Here is a 26,498-nt window from a genome sequence, read left to right as displayed (position 1 = left end):
GAATAATTTTGTGTTTTGATGTTTAGATCACTTATGCTCACAAAGATATTGCCTGACTCAGTGGTTGTTTTTGTTATTTTTCACGAGAAGCCTTAAGAGTGCAATGTTCTATTTTTGATTAAATAGCTATGTGATTGTGCAGAAAGAAGTGTGATGACATGTTCTGAGGTTCTTGCAGAGTTTTCAGTTTATCACCTGATTTTGCATTTTCTGAGTCACAGTATATAAATGTGACAGTCTGTTCTGTTTTCTTAAGAAAGGGAGATGTGGTGTTAGCTGTTATGCTTTTATTGTGATAGAGCTAACAGGATGTATGAGACCGGATGTGGTCACAACTGGTCATGCTACTACCAAAGGACATGGAGAGTACAAGCCTGAATAAAGTAACCACCATGCTCTAAACCGTCTGTATTACTTTACGCTACCACAACATTAAACATGTAACTCTTGTGATGCAGTGCTTGTGGTATAGTGGTACTTGTGGGTTATCTGTTGCCACTTTTGTGTTTTTGCATACTTTTTAAATATGCAAAATGAATCTTTGGGACCTGTATTAGCAGCTACGAACAAGCACTGATGTTAAGTAATTCACTATATTTAATCATGCACTGTACTTAAGTACAACATTGAGTGACTTTTACCTTACTTAACTATTTAAATAATTTGCTACTTTGTTCTTCTACCCAACTACAATTCAAAGGTTAATAGTGAACTTGCATCACCTATTTAACTCTTACAGTGTCTGCAAGTTCATTGTACTGCACAAGTACTGTTTCAGCTGCTAGCCAGCAATAAACTAGATAAGGATACATTTTTTATTTGCAATTAATTTAGGTTTTCTTGACGGATAAAAGCTTAATGTAAAACTGTTACTTAAACATAGTTGTATTATTGATTAACACATTTGGCTCAAGTGTGCAGTATTACATATTAAATAGCTTGTGTACATTATTGACAGTTAAGGCTAAATACAGGGAGTTGTATCTGCTGTTAAACACATCATTACAGAAATAAAAATATGTAAGAGTAACATCTTGCTTCCTCTTATAGACAAGAAGAACACAAAGACTCTGCGCTTGATGGGTGAGTAAAGACAATAAAAAATGAAATGAACAAGGGCACATCACTAGACTGTGATTAACTGTTTTAAAAGATGAAGAAAATGTGCTCCTCAGTTTCCAGACTAATTTCACTAAGTTCTCGTTGGGTTTCAGTCGGGGTTAAAACATTATTATTAGCTAATGTTCTTCATTTTTTTATTCAAGGTCTGAAACCACAGCAAATGTTTTGGCCTTTGACAAGTTTTCATATCAAAATACATGTTATTCTACACCTTCTTTTGGATTTGGGAACACCTTCAGCAGTTTAGAATATAAAACAAATATTCATTGTATTAACACAAATCACTATAAACATCTGACCTAAAGAAGTATATCATAATTAGCTTTGCTTCAAACACACTTGGACAAAAACACACCTTTAAAATGTAATTCAGACTTTCTTCCACATGTTTCACACATTGCCCATTTGCATCATTGGTGTAAAGGCCCGGACACACCAGGCCGATTATCGGCATCGGTGGGCGATGAGCGTCGACACGCCCTACTCAGATTGGTGTCTTTTCAGACGGGCCGACGCCTTTTCGGCCGAAAACCCGCCGAATCGGCGGGCAGTCGGCCAAAGGCATTCGGCAAAAGATATCACTCTGGTTGGCTGTTCAGCTAGCGAATCAAAGAATGAGAAGCGAAATGGAAGTGAGGGACCCAAACAAACTATTAAGAAGGCAAATCGGAGATTTCATTGAACTCCAGCTCTCGACACAGGTTCGGGAAAGCCCCATGAGCTTCTCGTTGTAGAGTGAAAATGGAACGCACACGCTACTTGTTGTTTGTTTATATCACCTAGTCTGTTCTTCTTCTCTCGGTTATCACGCAGTCTGTCTTCCCGTTGTTGCCTCTTTTGAATGACGAATACACACTACCGCCGCCTGCTGGTAAGGAGAGTTATTGCCACTCATGCATGCGCAGTCCCTACGTGCGTCTTGGCCGTCGGCTGAAGTCTTTGCAGTGTGTTCCAGTGCGACACATGGCCAAAACGCAGAGACGCAAGGCGACGCAACTGTCGGGGTCCGTCTGTGTCAGTTCTTTGTTGTCAGATTGGTGTGTCCAGGCCTTTACAGTGTTCTCTCCATGCACCACAGAACCAGAACCACATGGACCCAAGACCAGAGTCATCAGAGGCAGTGCAGCTCAGGATTCTTTAAGGAGCCTTCAATGCTTCATCTAATTAAATGTAAGCAACCAATTTGCATCAGATACCGTGATACTATGAGTAGATTTAATGTTGTTTTATAACCTGGAAACTGCGTTCATGGGTTTTTTATACCTTGTAGCATATTTTCCACTTCTCTCATAAGTTGATGTCTGTGTGTGTTAAGGCAACCATATCAATATTGTTTTCCAACATTTTGTTGCTCTATTATGATATTTATCATCTTCTTTACAGCAACTTCTGATTGGAGAGAGTCCTCAACACCCAGAAGACTTTATCTCTACTGTGGTCGGATCAAGAATTGGCACCAGGGTGGAGGGAGGTGTCAGGAAGGCAAGGCCCTCATCCTCTAAATGGCCTGGCACACTTTCACCGCCAGAACCTTCACCTTGATTGGTGGGAGCCTTTCATAAGGTTTAGTGGCCGTTCCAATTTTTTTTGACAGACATTCAGAAAAAAACACAACAAAATAAAAACCAACGTATTAATGATTTCATAAAATACCATGGACTATTATTTCATGACATTTAGGGTGACATTTTAATTGTTCAATTAAAATATAAATATGTGACGTGCATGAAATGCATAGTAAAGCTGTTTGTTTTATGCTTGCTTTTGTCTTGTTCTGGTTTGACTGCTATTATTTAATTAATATGAAAAGTTGCTTTTTTTTCTCTTCACTTGTTGTTTGATTTATTTAATTGATATGAATAGTTTCTGTATTTCAGATTTTTTGTTCTTCAGATTGTTATTTTCTTTAGTAATTGATGTGAAATGTTTCTATTAGGGCCGGGACTCGATTAAAAAAAATAATCTAATTAATTACAGGTTTGGTAATTAATTAATCGCATTTTTAATCACATATAAATATTTGACCTGAGAACAGTGAGAAGCAATTTTTTTCACATGGATTTTAGTATGCCATTGAATAATGACTGAATACATAAGCTTAAGCAACAAAACATTGTTTATTTTTTTCAAGGTGGTACTTAACCAAGACCAACAGAAAAGTGCAATTTTTGCCATAAAGTGTAGCAATAGCATATTTAGGAATATAGTACATTTCAGAGATTCAGGTAGCCTATAGGTAGGTAGACCTTCTGTAAACTATAACACTTTGTTTTTTAAGTAAAACACAATACTTTCAAGTACATTCAGAACATTGGAAACCCTGACTATTAGAAAACATCTCTCTGTTGCTTCAGAGGCCATAACAGACTTTGTTGATTTACCAACAGTTGATTTAAAAAATCGAATCAATTTCAGTCCAACTCTCTCAATAACCTTGGCCAAAACAATAAACAGTTCAACATAAAGTGCCAGTTGCACCAACAACATAATAAATAGTTCAACATAAAGTGTACTGTACCATTTAAAATAAAATAAAAAAGTGCCAGTGATTGACCTCAATCCCTCCTATTCTTCCAATATCCTGATGAAAAATAAAATCTCTCTGTTGCATAGGCCACTGTTTGATCAACGCGAATTGGGTGTGGGTCCTTGTACTCCGAGTCGGGCTAACGTCCACGCTAGCTTCCACGCTAGCTGCTATAGGTTTTACATTGAGGTGATACTTGAGGCTTGATGTGCTGCGGTGATATGCAAATTCCTTTTTGCATAATTTGCAAACAACCTTGCTCTTATCGACGCTTCCATCCGTCCGTTTTTTAAAACAAAATGTCCCATCCACGGGGCCAACCAAAGCGGTCTAACCGCTTCTTCGTTCATGTTTGACTATTGTTCACTGTGGTTTGTTGTTGTCTGAAGTCATCAACGTTAGTTGGTGCTCCAGTATAATCGGTACCCCTGAAACTCATCCAGTGAGAAACGTTCCGCGGTACAAAAATAAGTGCGATTAAAATGCGTTAATTTTTGTGTAATTAATTCATCTTAATTAACGCGTTAAAGTTCCGGCCCTAGTTTCTATATATTGTTTGTTTTTAACTTATTCACTTGAGCGATTTTTTAATATTTATTACAACATTTATCAATAGTTTCTGTATATAGTTGTTTTGTCTTGTTCTTTCACACAAATTACTTTATTTTTGTTCACCTTTTCACTTTGTGGTTTTACAGAATATATTTGTTGGTAATTGATTTAAACAGTTTTATATAGTTTTTTTCATGTATTGTTTGACAGATTTTCACCTTTTCACTCGTGTTTTCACTGAATATAATTTGTTAGTAATTGATTTGAAATGTTTTATATAGTTTGTTTCCCCCATGTTCTGGTTTTTGAAAATAAAATGTGCGAAATGTTACTATTTCACCAGTTCTTTTTGCATTTTCAACTTTTCCTACAAATAATATTCTACATTCAAAGCCTTAAATCTTTAACATTATTTATACATTTGGAGTTTCATGCTACTTTTTAACATAATATTCATTTATATGGAACCCATTCAGTCATCCAAATATTCCTGATTATTCACTTTCTTCCTACACATTATATTTCAGCATAAAGCATTCCCACTAGCAATTTCTTCAGGAATTGCATTCTCTAGTTAGCATGTGAACTCTGGCTTTGTTCACTTGGTCGTGTATATATACAGTATATGATTGCGACAGTTTAATGGCCATGTATATGTCAGAAGCATTTGAAAATGAAATACAAAGTAAACAGGACCCAACATAAAGTGAGGGGATCGCTCTGATGGACTATTTTGACCCTGCTCTCTCGCCGTCTCCAGCACAAACACAACATGGCGTCAGCAGAGACCCAGCCGCGGTTCGGCCAGTCTGTCAAAGGCTTACTCTCCGACAAGGTGGGCTCCTTTAGCGGGGATGTGATCGCCCTGACCCGCCAAGTGCTGAAGGGATCCCGCAGTCAGGAGGTAAAGCCCCGCGAAGAATGTCATCACGTCAAACAGCTAACAGGCTAGCACAGAGAACACACCTCCTGTAGAGTCAGAAAGAATCAGAGGAGGCCAAAACATCTGTGACCCCATCAGTCAATCACAGGGCTGCCAGCATTTGAGTTCAGCTTGGAGTGAGATTTTTGTTTTTGCTGAACCGAAAAAAGAAACGTTCATGTGTACAGCGTTACAAATGTATTGAACATGCACAAACTAGGGTTTCCCATTAATGTACCGGGCGCTACAGTGGAATATGCACACACTCAGTGTACCCGCGACTCTTACAATGAAGGCTCGATAATCAGCTCACAGCATATCAAATGGCATATAGGTGTAAGCAGAGGTAAAGTGCTATTTTATAAGTGGAGGGGGGTTCTCACCTCCTCTAGGGTGTGCCCGGGGGCAAGCTCCCCCAGGAATATATATATTTTTAAATATTGAAGTTAAATGCATCAACATGGTGCACTTTGAGAGCAACATGAATTTATGGATACATCTCTCAACAACACCCATATGAAACAGAACTGTAAACAGATGTTCTTTTTCTTTATGGATATTTTACAAATCACTCCCTAGAACTGTATTCTTGTTTTACTGTCATATAGTATTTCATAACTGTTTTTCATTTATTCTCATAAATGGTGACCATACCGTTTGAGACCCACTGAGATAACGAGACTAAAATTAACTATCTAAACACTGAGTCCCTTACCTCACTGAGCTGTATTTATCTCTCTCAGTCTGACAGGACAGAGCTCTCCCTCTCCTTATTTTAGAAACAGCTTTTAATATCCGTTAAGCTAACCAGATGCTAACAACAACAATGCAAATAGAGAGTTTGGTAGAAATATACTGTATATTAGTAAAGTTATTGAAGATGATGCCATATTTATTGAAGATTTACATTATAAATATTCTCCAAAATTATTCAAAAGCATATTCTTCCTTTAATGAAGCAAACTAATGCCTTAACTCACTCAAATACAGTTGTTTACTTATTTTGGTGAAACGAATGTGCGTAGAGTTTTAAAGGATGCGGATAGTCTCACCTTGATTCTGGTGCATTGCTTATCGTTTTATAGATCTATTCTCATCCACCATCTTTGTTTGTGGCGTAAAGAGTGTAAGAGTCACGTTTCTGAATCGGACACTGAGTGGATGCAGTCACAGCCAATCGGAGTCTGATTCAGAGGGTTGCCTGTCAGTTCCGTTGCTATGGTTCCGTTGTTATGTGTACTGAAACGGAGAGACAGCAAGCACATTTCGTGGCATCTGCGGGCAGTGGCAAGTACTTCCGGCATCTGCCACAGAGGCCGCTACTCCGTGGTATCTGTGGCAAGTATATGCCACAGATGTGGTATCTGTGGCAAGTATATGCCACAGATCCACAACTTGCCGTGGCAAGTATATGCCACAACCATGCCACAACTTGCCGTGGCAAATATATGCCACAACTTATATATGCCACAACTTGCTGTGGCAAGTATATGCCACAACTTGCTGTGGCAAGTAAATGCCACAAGTTAAGAGTTAAGAGAAGGCTTACGGTAGCTGCCACTCGCCTTCCGTGGCAAATGCTGATATTTAAATGTCGCTGTTTTGGCATGACTTTATCGGACTGATCTGTACACAAGACTGATGATCTGTTACTGATGGTCCGATCATATTTTTCAAAAAGATTAAACATTATATGTGCTATAGATTTTACTTGGAGAACGTGGTTTGTTAAAATAAATAAACGTGCTATTTTTATGATAATACTCAAGATACATTATTAGTAAGTTGACATAAAGATCTAACATTGTTGACCAGAGGTGGGAAATAGGCTAACTTGTATACTCAAGTACTGTACTTGTGATTTAGAAATAGCCTACTTGTACTTTAGTTGAGTATATAAATGGTATGTTACGTAGTAGGCTACTTACCACACTACAATTCAGAGGTAAATTGTGTAATTGTAGCCTACTCCCCTACATTTATTTAATACGCTACCTTTAGTTACTTACTACAGATTCTGATTAATGATGATACATATAATCAAGTCTTAAATCAGACTTTATAGTTACTCCTGGAGTAAATTCACAAGATACCCTACTACAGTATACAAAGTCATTAAAACTAGCTGCACCTTTACCAGCTTTGAGAACACTTTCATGATCAATCATTATAATGAAAACATGTATTATGCACTTTAAGTATATTGTTATGCTAATCATTTTGCGCTTTTACTTGAGTAACATTTTAATGCATGACTTTTACTTGTAACAGAGTATTCCAACATTTAGGTTGGCTACTTCTACTTTTACTTCACACTAGAACCGCCAGGGGTCGCTGTATAGCCTACCTAAAACCACCAAGGTGTCAAATGAACGAATGCATTGATTTTCAAGGTACAATATTATTTTATTTATCATACTAGAACACAATGAGTGTTGCCATTACTCGCCGTGGCATGTGCCTTGGCATTTGTGGCATCTCCCACAGAGGCCACTACTCTGTGGCATCTGTGGCAAGTATATGCCACAGATGCCACAACTTGCCGTGGCAAGTATATGCCACAACTTGCCGTGGCAAGTAAATGCCACAGATGCCACAACTTGCCGTGGCAAGCATATGCCACGACTTGCCGTGGCATTTGCGCATGCTGAACGGGAGTTGCCACAAGATGCCAGAGTTAAGAGAAGTTTTACAGTAGCTGCCACTCGCCTTCCGTGGCAAATGCTGATATTTAAACTCGTATTTATCGTGTAAAATGTCGCTGTTTAGGCATGAATTTATCGGACTGATCTGTACACAGGACTGATGTGCGATCTCTATTTTTCAAAAAGATAATAAATTATCATTTATATTCAATTTTACTTGGAATAGCCTACGTGGTTTGCTAAAATAAACAAACGTGCTATATCTATGAAAGTAGGCTAAACATAGGCCTATATTGTAATAAAAAAAGAAATATTGGCAAGTGAGCGTTGCAACGCAAGCCCTTGGCAATTGTCGCTTCTTGAGGGGAGTTTCCACTGCTTGCTACGATAACCAGGTGTATTGTTACTAGTAAATACAAATAATAAAAAAATAAATATCTGTATTGACACAGCAACGTGTACAATGGTGTTATTAGACTTGGCTACAGACTTAGGGCAGCACCATGAGAATGATAAATACTTAAATAAACATGAAGAATGTTCTCTTAAGCATGATACTCCAAGCAATCCTCATTTAACCGTATAAAGTTGATTTAATATGTTGAGGAAAGAGGGTTACAATGTAATATAATTACACCCTTGTTAAAACTTTTTTTGTGCATCAGTAAAAAGGTTATATGTCATGCATGCAAATATCAAATCATTGTGTTGCTAATTAACATAAACAGATTTTGATATGATACGTTGTATTTACTTTATTCATCTAAAATGTTGAAATCTTTGCGTTACAGCAGTGATAAGGGATAGGAAACATAAAATAATAATAATAAAAAGAAACAGGAAATAATTTACACATTATTAGTAGATATTTATCTACAGAGTATCTAAAGAATAAACAATATAGCCGACTGAATATGTAAGAATGCACTATAATAAACCATCTTACTAAAACTAATAGAAACATATATTTGTCTTTCTTAACCCTTTCATGCATGAATTATGAAAGCCTCACTCAGGATTTTTTTTTACCAGGTGTTTTTATTGCTCTTGGGGCATGAAAAACAAGATTTTTACTTTAGTTTATTTTTATCTAGTTTTTTCAAATTTAGAACATTTAAAAATACATTTTAAAAAAGAATTTTAAGGATGATGTTTTATAATAATATATCTTGAGTATTATCATAAAAATAGCATGTTTATTTATTTTTAACAAACCACGTTCTCCAAGTAAAATCTATAGAACATATAATGTTTAATCTTTTTGAAAAATAGAGATCGGATCATCAGTAACAGATCATCAGTCTTGTGTACAGATCAGTCCGATAAAGTCATGCCAAAACAGCGACATTTTACGCGATAAATACGGGTTTAAATATCAGCATTTGCCACGGAAGGCGAGTGGCAGCTACCGTAAACCTTCTCTTAACTCTTAACTTGTGGCATTTACTTGCCACGGCAAGTTGTGGCATATACTTGCCACGGCAAGTTGTGGCATGGTTGTGGCATATACTTGCCACGGCAAGTTGTGGCATCTGTGGTATACTTGCCACAGATACCACATCTGTGGCATATACTTGCCACAGATACCACGGAGTAGCGGCCTCTGTGGCAGATGCCGGAAGTACTTGCCTCTGCCTGCAGATGCCACGAAATGAGCCAGGCCCTACTGCTGAAACGAGAGCCGGTATAATTCCACGCGCGAAAACAAAATAAAAATACGTTATTTTAGTGTCTTAAAAGTAGACTGATGTATGAAGGGTTAATGTTACATTTTAGGATAATTTTTAGCCATGTTCTGTATACATACTAACCTATAAGGGTATACTTAGTGTGGTTACTCCATGTTTACTAGCTATAACATTAATGTTACATCACTCTTTTTCACTTGTTACTCAGTCAGCCAGAGGGCAGATATCACCATTAGATTCACAAACCTGAAACATCATCCATTTCTTCACTGCTGGTAATGACATTGTTGTCAGCTGCTGATACTGCTGCTGCTTCAGCTTGTGGCTTTCTAATATCCATAACTTTATAGGCTATTAGCTTAAAACTCGTCAGGCACTATGAAGGATCACTTCTTCAGGGCAGGGAAGGCTATGCAGTATGCAGACTACTGTCCCGCAGCGGCTGCCTCTCTGGTGGACTCCGGTACTGCACACTACGTCCCGAGAAGTTTTCAACCATTTTTTAAAATTTTTTAAGTGAAACATCCGGGGCTTGAGCCCAAGTAGCCACCGCCTAGCGCCGCCACTGCTGCTTAGGTCATGTAGTTGGATTTCTTAAATGTAGCCTAACATCCTGGGTAAAGCTAAGGATCCTTACACTTACTTGTACTTCAGTAAAAGTAGAAGTACCAGAGTTTAGGAATACTCTGTTACATGTTAACAAAATGTTACTCAAGTAAAAGTACAGTATTATCATCAACATATAGTTAAAGTAGCGACAGTAAAAGTAGTCATTGTGCAGATTGGTCCATTTCAGAATAATATATATGATATGTTTTATAATGATTGATCTTTAAAGTGTTATCAAAGCTGGCAAAGGTGCAGCTAGTTTGAATGACTTTGTATACTGCAGGGTAGCTTGTGAATTTACTCCAGGTGGAACTAAAGTCTGATTCAACACTTGATTATATTTCACATCATTCATCCACATTTGTAAAGTAACTAAAGGTATTACATACATGTAGTGGAGTAGAAGTACAACATTTACCTCTGAATTGTAGTGGAGTAGAAGTACAAAGTAGCAAAAAATTGAAATACTCAAGTAAAGTACATGTATCTAAAAAATAAGTTTGGGTAACTTAACTTAAAATTGACCTATTAGAATATATTCTAGGGCCATACCTACAGTTGCAAGAAAAACTCTTTGGAACTACCTGGATTTCTGCATAAATTGGTCATAAAATGTGTTCTGATCTTCATCTAAGTCACAACAATAGACAAACACAGTCTGCTTAAGCTAAAACCACACAAACAATTATATGTTTTTATGTTTTTATTGAACACACCATGTAAACATTCACGGTGCAGGGTGGAAAAAGTATATGAAGCCTTGGATTTAATAACTGGTTGACCCTCCTTTGGCAGCAATAACCTCAACCAAACGTTTCCTAGTTGCATATCAGACCTGCACAACGGTCAGGAGGAATTTTGGACCATTCCTCTTTACAAAACTGTTTCAGTTCAGCAATATTCTTGGGATGTCTGGTGTGAATCGCTCTCTTGAGGTCATGCCACAGCATCTCAATTGGGTTGAGGTCAGGACTCTGACTGGGCCACTCCAGAAGGCGTATTTTCTTCTGTTGAAGCCATTCTGTTGTTGATTTACTTCTGTGCTTTGGGTCGTTGTCCTGTTGCATCACCCATCTTCTGTTGAGCTTCAATTGGTGGACAGATGGCCTTAAGTTCTCCAGCAAAATGTCTTGATAAACTTGAGAATTCATTTTTCCGTCGATGATGGCCATCTGTCCAGGCCCTGAGGCAGCAAAGCAGCCCCAAACCATGATGCTCCCTCCACCATACTTCACAGTTGGGATGAGGTTTTGATGTTGGTGTGCTGTGCCTTTTTTTCTCCACACATAGCATTGTGTGTTCCTTCCAAACAACTCAACTTTGGTTTCATCTGTCCACAGAATATTTTGCCAGTAGTGCTGTGGAACATCCAGTTTCTCTTTTGCAAACTTCAAACGTGCAGCAATGTTTTTTCTGGACAGCAGTGGCTTCCTCCATATTATGACCAACTTATGCAGAAATCCAGGTAATTCCAAAGGGTTCACATACTTGTTCTTGCAACTGTATGCAAAACATGTCCGTGAAGTGTTTTGCTTAAAATACCAAACAGATCACCCATTGTAGCATGCCTCATACCCAGTGGCGGCGCCAGGGTATGGCTGGGGTAGGCTACAGCCATACCAAGAAATGGCTTAGCCCCACCTTAGCCCCACGATGAAAAATGATGTTAAAGTAAGCAAATTCAATTAAATAATAAGCAAAATGCTAAATGTTGAGAAAACGGCTTGCGAAAATATACGGGTCATGTCCACAACACACAAATTGATCTTGCTGTTACAACAAGTGCACGTTACTGATGCAATATGGTTGAGACCATTCGGGGTTATGCTAGAAGAGGGGTGCAAGGAATAGTCTAAGTAGTGGGGAAGTTTTATACACTAAAGGTGTGGAAATTCTCTGGCGTTATAATATCAGCGTGGCCGCGGTCAGATCAAAATGCCTCCGAATGCAATTTGAATAGACCTACAGCCAATCAGAGCAACGAAACGTTGGGTCTGCGTCATGCCTTATTGATTGAGATCAATCGGAACCGTCATTCCGTATTGCCATTGCATCTTCAACGTGTACTATCCCTTTTTATTTCCTACAAGACAAATGTGCCGTTTTATTTCATACAGTTCCATTTTGATTGAGACAGGGACACCTCGCGGGTGGCATTTCACTGTCAAGGGGGGCAATATAGCGTGTATGTAATTACATTGCAAATACTGACTTGAGCCCCACCACTGCATGGGTTAGCCCTACCATAGATTACCCAACAAAAATACTCTGGAGCCGCCACTGCTCATACCCCTCTATTCCAGCCCTGTTCCAAAAAGAGTAACATGAAGCTGCAGCGTCGAAGGCTGCAGTCTCAGGACCGCACTCTTAGGACCCTAGTTTTTCGTGACACTGCCACCTAGCGAGCAGGAGACATGAATATGAACGACAAAGCACAGAGTGTGAGTAATATGAAGTGCTTTTAAAGTTGTATTTGTTTAAAATTAATAACAATTCCGGTGTCTTGAAATGAAGTGTGATTAACTAACGTTAACTATGATAGTCTTAAGGCAATACAAACAATCACCTGTTAGCTTATGATAGCTTCTAACCGTATTAAAGGCACTAAAAAAAGTATTCGTTAGCTATAGCTTTCGGCAAAATAAACTGTTAGCATATTTGATTATTTGTTTAATGAAACTGTAGCGTGATTTTGGCAAGCTCAACTAGGTGTCCTACATTAATTGTTGATTTAATCACTAATTACAGTAATAGTGTGAGTAATGTGAACCGTGTTGTTTGTTTAAAGTTAACAACTTTTCTGGTGTATTGAGTCATATGTTAGCCTGATGACTCGCTGCAAAACCAACTGTTAGCATTTTTGTTTAATGAAACTGGGCATAGGGGGCGCGTGAGGCTCAGGTTTGGGAAGGCTAAATAACTTTTTTTACCTGACGCTGCCCGCCTCCGGCGTCTATAGAAAAGAGATCCACTCAGTGAAAGCAACGCCTGCTGACCAATCAGAGCTCAGTGTGCGGAGTTTAAATCTATCAAGTCGTATTACAGGATAAAGGAAATGCAGTTTAAACTTCCGTATGCAGAGAAGACGCCGGCGTGTCGCACTTATCATTCATATTACATCATCAATCAGATCATCGATCATATAATATCATAATGTATCATATATTTCCTTATCTGAGTCAGCTTCTCGAGCCGTATCTGGCCGTGCAACACTTACAGTGTCACATACTGTATGCGGAAGTATTATTTTAAGCAACACACTAGGTTGACGAAACACTCAACTCAAATGTAATTAAAGTCAGATCCACTCGTGTCTTAGATGGAGTTTACACTTATTTAATCTCACCCCTTCTCCCAAAAACTAAATTAACATTTTTGTTTTCTTTTAAGAAAATATACATCTAAATGTATGTCAACTGTATGTGTTACATACAATATACATTTACAATTATAAATAGATTATATAATTCTTACTACAATATATATATATATTTACGTTGTTTGTCAAATTTGATAAGACAAATATAAAAGACTTTGTTATTAAAAGACAAAAACATTAACAACAAATTGTTGTTGATAATAATAGTTTTTTTTCTGTAAGAAAAACACATTTTCATGCATTTTTAGATCGTTAATAACAATCATTACATCTAAAGAGACTCGCTGTGTATGAGACTCAATAATTGCTGGTTGTACTTGCGGTCATCCAATTCGCTAGGTGGCGATGTTGCAAAACAACTAGGAGTGCGGTCCCAGGAGTGCGGTCCTGAGACTGCAGTCTCCGACGCTGCAGCTTCATACTATTGTCCGAAAAGGCTGATTCTGTGACCGTAGCTTTAAATGGAACAGCTGCTGCTAGCCACGCCCCTTTGTAGCGTCAGGAAGCTTTCCCCTGCTAACCCCTCGATTCCACCGGGTCCGTCTGTGTCGCGTAACGGCTGCGTTTGGTTTTGGTCCGGCCTCCTCCAGCGTCATACCCTACCGGGTGCGTTTCAGAAGCATTTCAGAAGCGGAGCGTCTTGCCTGCCGGCTCGCAGTTTTTGTTGATCTGGGCATATTTCCTGGACAGGCTACTTTGTACAGACAAAGTTAATAATAATTGTTATATCCCAGTTATAAATGACATGAATCAAAGATGTGTTGCTGTATTTTAGTGGTAAAAAAATGCATTTATCATCATAATTATTCTATATATTGTGGTGACACGTTATTGGACATAATTCACCTCTTGTATTGTGTTGCCACACGGACCCTTTAGTGGGAACACTGAGATGTAGCTAATCATTCCTGCTAGCTTGTCATGCAGAGCAGTTCATGTATTAACCCTCCGAGAGTTTAATGGATAATAAAGTGTGGAAGTCAATTCTTAATACACCGCCTCCGACTCCCTTTTCACGGCACCACACTGGTGACCCTGATTTTTCCGAGACAGTTTCCGGGAAATGTACGAACATGGCTGAGCGCGATGTTTTCATAAAGCTGCCGCAATTCTGGGAGCACGCCGTGGAGGCATGGTTCGCACACGTGGAGGCGCACTTCGCCTGCCGACAGGTCCGTGACGGGGACCTGAAATACTACCATGTGGTAGCAGCGCTGGGAAGCTCTGCGTCGTCCAGGTCGGTGGGATTTATCGCAGCCCCCCCACACCTTGGCAAATATGAGGCGATTAAGGCCCTTCTCCTTAAGACATTTAGCTTATCTGCTAAGGAGAGGGCCCGCCAGATACTTGACATTCAATGCCTGGGAGACAGCAAGCCATCTCAGCTAATGGAGAAAATGCTAAATCTGCTAGGGGGGGGAGATTTTCCTACGTCACTTGCCTCCCCCGGTCCAGACGGCGCTGGCCAACACGCCTGTCACGGAGCCCCGTGACTTGGCTGAGGAAGCGGATCGTTTTTTCCTGGCTACACAACAGCCAGGTGCAGAGACGTTAGCCGCGACGCTCAGCGGCCCATCTGCAGTCAAGAAAGCGTGGCGGAGGCCGGACACGGTTGTGTCGAGCCGGCGTGGAGACAACGGAGAGTCCTTTTACCACGCACGTTTCGGGACAATGGCTAAGAAATGCATCGCTCCATGCAGCTACAAACCCCCGGGAAACGGAGGGGCCGGCGCTCAGTAGTGGCGGCACGTGCAGGCTCCTCTTCGTCAGCGACAGCATTTGGGGAACCTGTTTCTCTGTGACACGGGCGCTCAACGGAGCATAGTTCCCGCTTCGAGTGAAGACATCCCCCGCGGTGGGCACGGACCGTGGTTGACGATGGCTAACGGCGGTCCCATTCGCACGCACGGTGTGAGGCCTATGTGTTTGTGCATCGGAGGACAGCATTTCAGCTGGGATTTTGTGACAGCGGACATTTCTTTTCCCCTCCTCGGAACGGATTCTTTGTTTGCTCATGGACTCTTAGTGGACGTTAAGAATAGGCGTTTGGTTGATGCCTTAACATTTTCTTCCCTCGTGTGCACACTTGGCAGCGCAGCGTACGACAGGCTTTCGGGCTCGCTGTCGGGGGCAGACACGTTTCTCAGACTGTTGGCCGAGTTTCCAGACCTGTTGCGGCCCGCCTTCTCTCCGCTTACCACTAAGCATGGCGTGGAGCACCACGTCACTACCAAGGGGCCTCCTGTCTACACCAGGGCCCGGCGGTTGAACCCTTCTAAGCTGGCTGTGGCGAGGGCGGCAACCATGGAGCGCCTGGGCATTGTCCGCCGCTCCGACAGTCCCCCTGGTCTGCCACGGCCCAGCGGGTTTTCCTACGGGACGCGGCGGAGGCTTTCCCTCCAGTTCCGACCACTCAGCACGGAGCGCCAAGGTCTCAAGTTCCCGCGGAGCTACGCTCGGCTGGGCACGTTTTCGTCCGTCACGATGCACACAGAGGCCCCCTGCAGCCCCCTTACGATGGACCTTTCCGGGTCTTGGAGCACGGGGACAAGCACCTGGTGCTCGACATGGGCGGCAAGGCTGAGCACGTCTCAGTTGACCCGGTGAAGGCTGCTCACTTGGACGTGGACCAGCCGGTAGTGCTGGCTCGACCGCCGAGACGGGGCCGCCCCCCGGCTTTGATTCCTGTCAGGGAGTGCGGACCTGTTGTTCCGGTCCCTCCTCTGACGGGGGCCGCACAGGCGGAAGTCGCTGTACCGACTCCGGTGCGCAGGTCTCGTGGGGGCAGGCGGGTTGTTCCTCCCCGCCATACGGATTTTGTTTACACATGAATTCTGGGGGGGCTTGTGTGGTGACACGTTATTGGACATAATTCACCTCTTGTATTGTGTTGCCACACGGACCCTTTAGTGGGAACACTGAACTGTAGCTAATCCTTCCTGCTAGCTTGTCATGCAGAGAAGTTCATGTATTAACCTCCGAGAGTTTAATGGATAATAAAGTGTGGAAGTCAATTCTTAATACACCGCCTCCGACTCCCTTTTCACGGTACCACAATATATAATTTACACAGTGCCTGTAAACCGGAGGAGAACGCTGGCTTTTCTCCTCCGACTTGAAGGACTACGGAGGGATAGGGTCTGCAAATTAGTTTATTTGGGGGATGGGCCGGATGCTGTCACCGGTCTACTTCCTGCCCGCCGCTGTTAACTGTGTTCGTTATTCTCCCGACCAGGAGAGAAGCTTTAAAAGGAGACTAAATGGAGTCTCTGTGAAAGTTCAATTGGGTACTTTAATTAAAAAAGGCGCGGGTTGGTCACAAGCATGATATTGTTCAGTCAGACAAACAGCTGTGATCCGCTCCTCGATAGGGAAGAGAAGAGCCTGGATCTCTCCTCTGGTGCTGTTATATATCCTCTGCTGGCTCCTCTCCGCCAGCCGGCTCGCCTCGTCTCCAATGTCCGTTATTGCATTTAAAATGAGGATAGGTTCTTTTCACATTCAATATATGCTTAACACGCCGTTTCTCCTCATATTCTCTTTCATCACTTTTCATTTAACACATTCTAAACGCTGTAATCAATACTCTAAACAATACTTCTCGGCTCGTTTGGTTTCCGGTCATTCCGGATGTTGTCACATGCTACTCTCGTCTGTAAACAATAATGTATTCAAATAAACTGCGTTGCGTTACGGCCCCTAGTGTGTGTGTGTGTGTATGTATTTTTACATTTGTGTGTATTGTATTTGTTTCCTGGGGAAAACACTCACAAGAAAATGTACAAGCTTCAAAAATGTATTTATCGTGTGATTTTGGAATGAAATATATTGATATTGATATTCTGAAAGCCAAGACTTTGTTTATTTAAAATCAAACAAAACACCCGAACCCCGAAAAACAATTTTTTTACGCAAATCCACGTTTATTTTTAAATGAGCCGTTGCGACTTCCGACTGATTTCGATAGAGCGCGTCACACATTCTCTCCAGTACAGCGTTAGCTCTGAGTGTTAATGTAAACAGAGACCATATTACTCCCAAAACACGCAGCGCATTGTTTCTGATTCAGCACATAGCTTGACATGTTCTTTCTTAAGTGTTTACCGCTAGAACAGTGCCATTATATGTATTATATATAACAAATTTACTCTAAGTACCTCCTGCAGACATCCTGCTGAATACACAGACACACAGCTGCGAGAGGGGATTCAGCTAGACGATAGTATACGGAGAAAATAGGTTGGGACGTGTCACGTGTTTCGGAGACGATAGGTTGGGACGTGTCACGTGTGCCACATTTCGCCATTGACGTCAGAGGAGAAAAATCCTGGATCTGCTTTGCATCCCGATTTGTTTCTTTTAGGGTTGTATTTTCTGACACTTTGTGAGTCTCCTTACACACTGGGGACACAGATTTATGTATAAAAGACATCAGAAAGTGCATTTTGCCTTTAAGTAGATTCCTTGAGGAAAAACTTTGGCAAAATATATCTACTGAACATGTTGCTAGCATTAGCATTCCTGCTTCATAGATAAGCAGTTCTGCCTCTAGTTGCATCTCACTTCATTATAAACGCTTAGTCGACGTATTGAATTCTTGTTGGAAGATTCGCTGGCTCCTGCATTCCCGTTTTGAGAAGTGTCTGCTTTTTTGTCTTCTGTGACATTAAACTGATGTTTTTTTCCTGACAAGACAGGAATCTTGAGTGTTATTAGTTTGGCAGATGAGAGGGTCATGAACATTGTGTCTCTGTCTCTCTCAGCTTCTGGGACAAGCAGCAAGGAATATGGTGATCCAGGAGGACGCTATCCTTCACTCTGAGGATGTACGTATGAGCACAGAGTCATTGAACACACCACAGACAATAGACACACACAACAGTACCACACACTGAAGAGTACATCCCATCTCACTGTGTTGACACCTGTTCTGCTCTTTTTGTATAATTACAAAAATGTCTTCATTATCATTTGTCTTCCAGAGTCTGAGAAAAATGTCCATAATCACGACACATCTACAATACCAGTGAGTACCGGCCAGCTGTTTATCCAGACATTATGTTGCTCTATTGGAAGTGAATATTAAGACTGTCTGTCTGTCTCTCTGTTAGGCAGGAGGCCATCCAGAAGAAGTAAGTCTCCCCACCGCGCTGTGTTTATGCCTCATGAGAAACAGACTGAGAGTTAACACAAAGTGATGACCTGCCCCTCTCCCCCTCCCCCTGCAGTGTAGAGCACTCAAAAAACCTACAGGACCAGCTGAGACACCTTCTGAAGTGATGCCCCCCCCAACACTAACACCAAGCCTTTACAATGCAAGGGCCTGGGAAAATGTTTTATTAAATAATGTCAAATGTTTTAAATTAATTGTATTACGTTAATGCACATGTGTCAAACTCAAGGCCCGGGGGCCAAATCAGGCCCTTGGTGGATTTAATTTCGGCCCACAGGATAATGTTTAATTACTATTAGATCTGGCCCGCCGGTATATTGTAAGCACACCTTCACTCAACCCTGAGGGTTTCCTCAGCTCAGAGCCTGAGCCCAAACATTGATGAACTTGCACCCAAGATGAGATGCCAAGTATCTGAACTAGCATCACAGAGCAGCACACTGAGTTTCAATGGATGTTTCCTTCTGCACTTTTTCTCTCACGACAACAGGGCATGTTTGGTTTTTTCTTTGAGGGAAATAGTTTTTTTGAAGCTGTTGTTGGCCTGTGGAAAAATATAATCATAAGAAATGACTCTGGAAAAGCTGCAGATATATGGAGCTATTTCAGGGTCATAAGTTTTGATCATTCAAAAAAATACAATTTATTTGAAAGTTCAAGTTTTTATCCTGAACTTTGAAAAATACAATGATGTATTCAAAATAAAAATAAGTATTTGAAATCATTTTTCAGTTTGAATATTATTTTTGATTCAGTTCAGCAATCTTTTTGAATAAAAATATTTATTTTCAGATTTCACTTTTATACATATTTTGATATTTGAATTCTTATTTTTTTTCAGTTACATTTTTATCGTTTTCAGATTCAAAACAATTATTTTTTCAGTTTCAAATCTTATTTTTTCAGGTTTCACATTGCTTTTCACCTTCAGATCGCTTTCAAACTTTTGGCCCTGATGTTGCTTGGGGGGGCGGGGCTTAGCAAAGAGTAGTTTGGCATCCTGAGTGACAGGCCTCCCTCTGTCATGTTGCCTTCAAGGATGTTAGGTAGCGCGAGAAATATAACTCAATACTTTCTATACACGATACTCCCTGATAGGTGGGAAATAAAACTGATACCAGCGTCAAAGTTCCGTTAATCAAGCTGTTGAGCATCGTAGTTGGCAACAATCAAGGTACAGTGGGGCAAAAAAGTATTTAGTCAGCCACCAATTGTGCAAGTTCTCCCACTTAAAAAGATGAGAGGCCTGTAATTTTCATCCTAGGTATACCTCAACTATGAGAGACAAAATGAGAGAAAAAAATCCAGAAAATCACATTGTCTGATTTTTAAAGAAAGTATTTGCAAATTATAGTGGAAAATAAGTATTTGGTCAATAACAAAAGTTCATCTCAATACTTTGTTATATACCCTTTGTTGGCAATGACAGAGGTCAAACGTTTTCTGTAAGGTTTTCAAACACTGTTGCTGGTATTTTGGCTCATTCCTCCATGCAGATCTCCTCTAGAGCAGTGATGTTTTGGGGCTGTCGCTGGGCAACACGGACTTTCAACTCCCTCCAAAGATTTTCTATGGGGTTGAGATCTGGAGACTGGCTAGGCCACTCAAGGACCTTGAAAGCTTCTTACGAAGCCACTCCTTCGTTGCCCGGGCGGTGTGTTTGGGATCATTGTCATGCTGAAAGACCCAGCCACGTTTCATCTTCAATGCCCTTGCTGATGGAAGGAGATTGTCACTCAAAATCTAACGATACATGGCCCCATTCATTCTTTCCTTTACACTGATCAGTCGTCCTGGTCCCTTTGCAGAAAAACAGCCCCAAAGCATGATGTTTCCACCCCCATGTTTCAAAGTAGGTATGGTGTTCTTTGGATGCAACTCAACCTTCTTTCTCCTCCAAACACGTCTCGTTGAGTTTTTACCAAAAAGTTATATTTTGGTTTCATCTGACCATATAACATTCTCCCAATCCTCTTCTGGATCATCTAAATGCTCTCTAGCAAACTTCAGACGGGCCTGGACATGTACTGGCTTAAGCAAGGGGACACGTCTGGCACTGCAGGATTTGAGTCCCTGGCGGCGTAGTGTGTTACTGATGGTAGCCTTTGTTACTTTGGTCCCAGCTCTCTGCAGGTCATTGACTAGGTCCCCCCGTGTGGTTCTGGGATTTTTGCTCACCGTTCTTCTGATCATTTTGACCCCATGGGGTGAGATCTTGCGTGGAGCCCCAGATCGAGGGAGATTATCAGTGGTCTCATATGTCTTCCATTTTCTAATAATTGCTCCCACAGTTGATTTCTTCACACCAAGCTGCTTACCTATTGCAGATTCAGTCTTCCCAGCCTGGTGCAGGTCTACCATTTTGTTTCTGCTGTCCTTTGACAGCTCTTTGGTCTTGGCCATAGTGGAATTTGGAGTGTGACTGTTTGAGGTTGTGGACAGGTGTCTTTTATACTGATAACGAGTTCAAACAGGTGCCATTAATACATTTAACAAGTGGAGGACAGAGGAGGCTCTTAAAGAAGAAGTTACAGGTCTGTGTGAGCCAGAAATCTTGTTTGTTTGTCGGTGACCAAATACTTATTTTTCACCATAATTTGCAAATAAATTCTTTAAAAATCAGACAATGTGATTTTCTGGATTTTTTTCTCATTTTGTCTCTCATAGTTGAGGTATACCTAGGATGAAAATTACCGGCCTCTCTCATATTTTTAAGTGGGAGAACTTGCACAATTGGTGGCTGACTAACTGATTTTTTGCCCCACTGTATAAGCACAATAAACTGTGCTAGAATGTGAAATTACGTATCCGTAACGAGCCAGCAGGTTGTTCTGGTGGACCTGACGCCATCCCCCGCTGTCTCACGAAGAGATACCGCAGGTCCTTCCTTCCTGCAGCGGTCAGACTACAGTCAGCACAGCCCCTAGACCCCGCACAAAACAACTCAGTCTATAACACCTCTTGTTGATAAATACCAACTATGTGCAATATTTGCAATATGTGCAATATATATATGCCGTTAAAAACTGTGCTGCTAAATCCGCAGAACTGTTACAGGGTGTGTATTATGTAAAATGTGTAACTTTAAAAAATATATATAATTTCTTTTTTGAATCTTTAATACTTTTTTCATGCATGCTTTAGGTAGCATTAAGCTGTCTTTGGCTCTTCTCTGCTGTAAAAATGTAAATGTATCCTCTGTGGGACTAATAAAGGTAATCTGATTCTGATCGCAAAAACCAAGCCAATGCGTTCATGGAGCTACGTGGAAGTGGGGAAGGACAATGCTTGATTGCGGATACGTAATTTCACATTCGAGCACAGTTTATTGCTCTTATACCTTGATTGTTGCCAATTACGATGCTCAACAGCTTGCTTAACGGAACTTTGATGGTGGTATCAGTTTATCACCAATCACGGGAGTATTGTGTATAGAAAGTATTGAGTTATATTTCTCGCGCTACCTAACATCCTTGAAGGCAACATGACAGAGGGAGGCCTGCCACTCAGGATGCCAAACTACTCTTTGCTAAGCCCCCCCCCCACGCAACATCAGGGCCAAAAGTCTGAAAGCGAGAAAAAAAGATCTGAAGGCGAAAAAAAAGGTCTGAAAGTGAAAAACGATCTGAAGGTGAAAAGCAATGTGAAACCTGAAAAAATAATTGCTTTGAACCTGAAAAGGAAAAATCTGCAACTGAAAAAAATAAGGATTCAAATACCAAAATATGTATTCATTTCATTTCAAACCTTTATTTAGACAGATTAGTCCCTTGAGATCATCGATCTCATTTACAAGGGAGACCTGCATCATTTAGTTCCACATGAAACATAAAAACAACATACAAACAACAGAGGATATCATATTTACATATTCAACATTTACAAATACCCAGAGTGTCAGAAAGCATTTCATTTAGACATGCCTTAAATACATTCAAAGAAATAAAAATGCTCAATTTCAATTTTGCCTGTAGACTGTTCCAAGCAAGTGGAGCTGCGCACATAAAAGCTGTCTTACCTAAGACAGTCCTTACTCTTGGCACATCTAACAAGACTATATCCTGTGATCGCAGACAATAGCTGCTTGCAACTTTCTGCTTTATCAATGAACAGATATAATACGGGAGTTTGCCCAACATAGCTTTATAGATAAAAGTGTACCAGTGACTGAGCCTCCGTACAGTGAGTGATGGTAAACCTGCCTTGGTATACAATGTACAGTGATGAGTAAGTGCTTTACAGTTAGTGACAAATCTCAGAGCACTATGATACGCAGCATCTAGTTTGCTTAGGTAGTTGGCAGGTGCATTCATATACAGCAGATCACCATAGTCCAGCACAGGTAAAAAGGTCACAGTGACTAGCCTTTTCCTGGCCTCAAGCGAGAAACAGGACTTATTCCTGAAAAAGAAACCTAGCCTAACCCTCAGTTTTTTAAGCAGGTTATTGACATGAAGTTTAAAAGAGAGACAGTCATCAAGCAAGATACCAAGGTATTTGTAACAGGCAACAACTTCAAGTTTTGTTCCTTGCGTTGATACAATATCTAAAACAGGCTCTGGTGACTTTTTAGCTTTTGAAAAGAGCATTATCTTGGTTTTATCCACATTTAAAAGAAGCTTTAGTTCAGAGAGCTGAGTCTGAATAATGTTAAAAACAGCCTGTAATTTAACAACCGCCTCCTGAATGGAGGGACCTGCACAATACATCACGGTATCGTCCGCATAAAAATGTAAAGTAGCTTCATCCACATTTTCACCTAAACTGTTGATATATATAGAGAATAAAAGTGGACCTAAAACAGAACCTTGAGGAACACCATTAGCAATGTTTAACCACTCAGAAGACAGCCCATCAAAGTGAACACATTGGGACCTTTCAGAGAGGTAGTTCACAAACCACCCCACTGCATGGCTGGATATGCCAGTACTGAGTAGCCTCTGTTTTAAGACACGATGATCAACGGTGTCAAACGCTTTGGAAAGGTCAATAAACAGAGCTGCACAACTCTGTTTATTATCTAGCATACTAGTAATATCATTTACCACTTTCATTGTTGCAGTGATGGTGCTATGTTTCTTCCTGAAGCCTGACTGATGTTTAGACAGGATATCATTTATACATAAAAACTCCTTTACTTGTTCACTCACAAGTCGTTCGAGCACCTTAGCCAAAACTGACAATTTAGAGATTGGCCTATAGTTATTTAAAATAGTTGCCTCCCCTCCTTTCAGTAGAGGCAGGACATAAGCAGACTTCCATACTTTAGGAATTGTATTTGTGCTGAGGGAGAGGTTAAAAAGAGAAGTAAGAGGTGGAGCAATAAAATCTGCAGCTATCTTTAAAAAGAAAGGTTCTACGTTGTCCGGGCCAGCCGGTTTCTTAGGATCTAACTTGGATAAAGCTTCATGGACAATACCAACAGTTAAAGGAGTAAAACTGAAAGGGTTTTCCAGACCACATTGTTCAGAGTCAAGGACTGGAGCGTTCACAGAAGCAGAAGCACAGTCAGTGACAGAATCAAACAGAGAGCCACAAGAGACAAAATGCTTATTAAAGCAATTTAGCATGGTGGCCCTGTCTGATATAATGCCAGATGCTGTGGTGAGGTACGGAGGTAGCTCATTTGGGATATCACCAGTGGAAATCGATTTTATGGCTTTCCAAAATTTACTAGGATTATTCAGGTTTTCTGTGGTAACTGACAAATAGTACTTTGACTTAGCACTTTTGACATTTGAAGTAAAGCTATTCCTTAGCTGCCTAAAGCGTAGCCATTCTACCTCTGAGCCTGATTTCCTAGCCTTTGCCCAGGCATTGTTTCTCTCATGAAGGAGACTGGACATTTCAGCAGAAAACCAGGGATTGTTTCGTCCCTTCACTCTAAATTTACGCAGAGGTGCATGTTTATCTATAATTTTTATAAAACCAAGATAAAAATAAGACCATGCAGTTTCTACATCAGCACACAGATCGATTTTTCCCCAATCAAAATCAAACAGATCATGTAAAAAACCCTGCTCTACTAAGTGTTTTTTATCTCTCTTTGTGATGATGCGTGGTTTAACTTTTTGGACCTTAGTGTCCCTAATTGTGGCTACAACACAGTGGTCACTCACATCATTAGCAAATACTCCCACAGATGAGTATTTATATGGAACATTTGTTAAAATTAGATCAATTAAGGAGGATTTATTTGGGGACTTAATATTTGGGCGAGTAGGACTGTCTATAATCTGAGTAATGTTCAAAGAGGTACACAGGTTTTTAAAATCCTCTGACACAGAAGTTAACCAATCCCAATTAAAATCACCAAGCAGCACTATTTCCTTGTAGGAAAGTTGAGATAACAGTTTTGCCAATGAAGATAAGGAGTCCTTGACAGCCGAGGGGGCCCTGTAGCAACCCACCACCATGACCTGTTGACCCTTTGTTACTTCGACATTCACAGCTAAAAATTCTAGTTGTTTACTAACAGATTTGGAAACCATTTTTGTTACACAAAACTTATTTTTGACATAAATGGCAACGCCACCACCTTTTTTAGGACGGTCAGTGCGATATACATTGTAACCATTTATGTAAATGTCAGAGGCCAAGATCGATTTGTCTAGCCACGTTTCTGATAAGACAATGACATCAGCATCAGTTGAACTCACCCAAATACGGACAAAATCTAATTTAGGTAACAGACTGCGCACATTTAAATGAATTAAACCTAACCCCGATCTAGAACTAAAATCAGCAGGAGTAGCTATTTGACTAAAACTACCAGGTGGACCCGGATTTGGCTGTACATTTCCTGATAGTAACAACAATAAAAATACCAAGCACCTTTTCCTCTTAATCAACACACATACATTTTCAGCTGTTCTAGAGTCACCAGCAAACTTCGCAAAAGTGAGATTAGAGTTCAAAAAACAATTCTGAAGGACCATTGTGGCAGGCATGTGAGAAAGACAGACATTTGACGAAATGAATGTCCGCGACAGTGCAACTAGCAATTGTTTGTGCAACCCATCCGAACCTGTACAGGGGATGTCCACTGCGGGCGGCAGAACGGACCCGCATCCAGCAGAATTGTCAGGATGACTAGCGAACTTCTCCTTGTCCAGCACAGTCAAAAAAAGGCACAGCAGAAACACGACATTTGCCATTTTCCCAGTCCAGCTCAACAGCATCCACGATGTTCCCGAAGCAAAACCACGTCAGGACAGCAGCAAGGAAATAGGCATAAAAGGTATAAAAGTGAAATCTGAAAATAAATATTTTATTCCAAAAAAATTGCCGAACTGAATCAAAAATAATATTCAATCTGAAAAATGATTTCAAATACTTATTTTGAATACATCATAGTATTTTTCAAAGTTCAGGATAAAAATTTGAACTTTCAAATAAATTGCATTTTTTTTTAAGGATCAAAACTTATGACCCTGAAATAGCTCCATACATATAGAGCCATAAGAAATGAATGCAACTGATTATTTAATGTTTAATGTTGTTTTTATAGGCAATCATTTAAAGGTCCCATGTCATGATTTTCTGGTTATTACCCATCCCCTTGTGTGTTAAGAAGGTTGTTATGCATGTAAACGGTCTGCAGAGTCAAAACCCTCAAAGTACACCCTGTAGCGAGTAAAACTCTAACACAGAAAATACCTCCCCAAAACGCCTCGTTAGAGATACTCACTGTCCATTGATTCTTCCGGGTAACTCATGATGTCATGCGTTACCCGGAACCAAATGGACGAATCCGCAGAGCCGTTACGTTAAGCCCCCGCTGATTGGTCCAAAATGACCAATCCACGGACTTCCTCACACACACACTCAGTGCATGCAGCTCTGCTGATCTTTAAGCTTGGTTAGTTCCAGGTTTAATAT

General features: G+C 40.6%; 1 protein-coding gene and 1 long non-coding RNA gene across 2 annotated transcripts; both read left to right on the top strand.

Moving 5' to 3' along the window:
* The first annotated feature begins 448 nt into the window (after window positions 1-448).
* LOC307042436 lies at window positions 449-2,715 on the top strand. Its single transcript, XR_013809113.1, has 3 exons — window positions 449-1,083; window positions 2,201-2,292; window positions 2,506-2,715. It is a non-coding gene; the product is annotated as an uncharacterized lncRNA (long non-coding RNA).
* Window positions 2,716-4,948: 2,233 nt separating this feature from the next.
* borcs7 (BLOC-1 related complex subunit 7) lies at window positions 4,949-25,862 on the top strand. The gene is made up of 5 exons (XM_079686304.1): window positions 4,949-5,105; window positions 18,208-18,270; window positions 18,427-18,470; window positions 18,556-18,576; window positions 18,673-25,862. Exons 1-5 carry the CDS (start codon window positions 4,974-4,976, stop codon window positions 18,722-18,724), a joined length of 312 nt encoding a protein of 103 aa, XP_079542430.1. The 5' UTR covers window positions 4,949-4,973; the 3' UTR covers window positions 18,725-25,862.
* Window positions 25,863-26,498: the final 636 nt, after the last annotated feature.

Source organism: Notothenia rossii, assembly GCF_949606895.1.
Source record: "Notothenia rossii genome assembly, chromosome: 6".
NCBI classification, from domain to species: Eukaryota; Metazoa; Chordata; class Actinopteri; order Perciformes; family Nototheniidae; genus Notothenia; species Notothenia rossii.
The sequence above is the reverse complement of the archived record's forward strand: the minus strand, read 5'-3'. Positions and strand labels throughout refer to the sequence as shown.

Bases quoted from the DNA above. Each gene is read 5' to 3' on its own strand.
- borcs7 (XM_079686304.1), top strand. From the start codon at position 4,974: ATGGCGTCAGCAGAGACCCAGCCGCGGTTCGGCCAGTCTGTCAAAGGC. The intron at 5,106-18,207 runs GTAAAGCCCCGC...TGTCTCTCTCAG, and splicing joins AGGGATCCCGCAGTCAGGAG to CTTCTGGGACAAGCAGCAAG. The intron at 18,271-18,426 runs GTACGTATGAGC...TTTGTCTTCCAG, and splicing joins CTATCCTTCACTCTGAGGAT to AGTCTGAGAAAAATGTCCAT.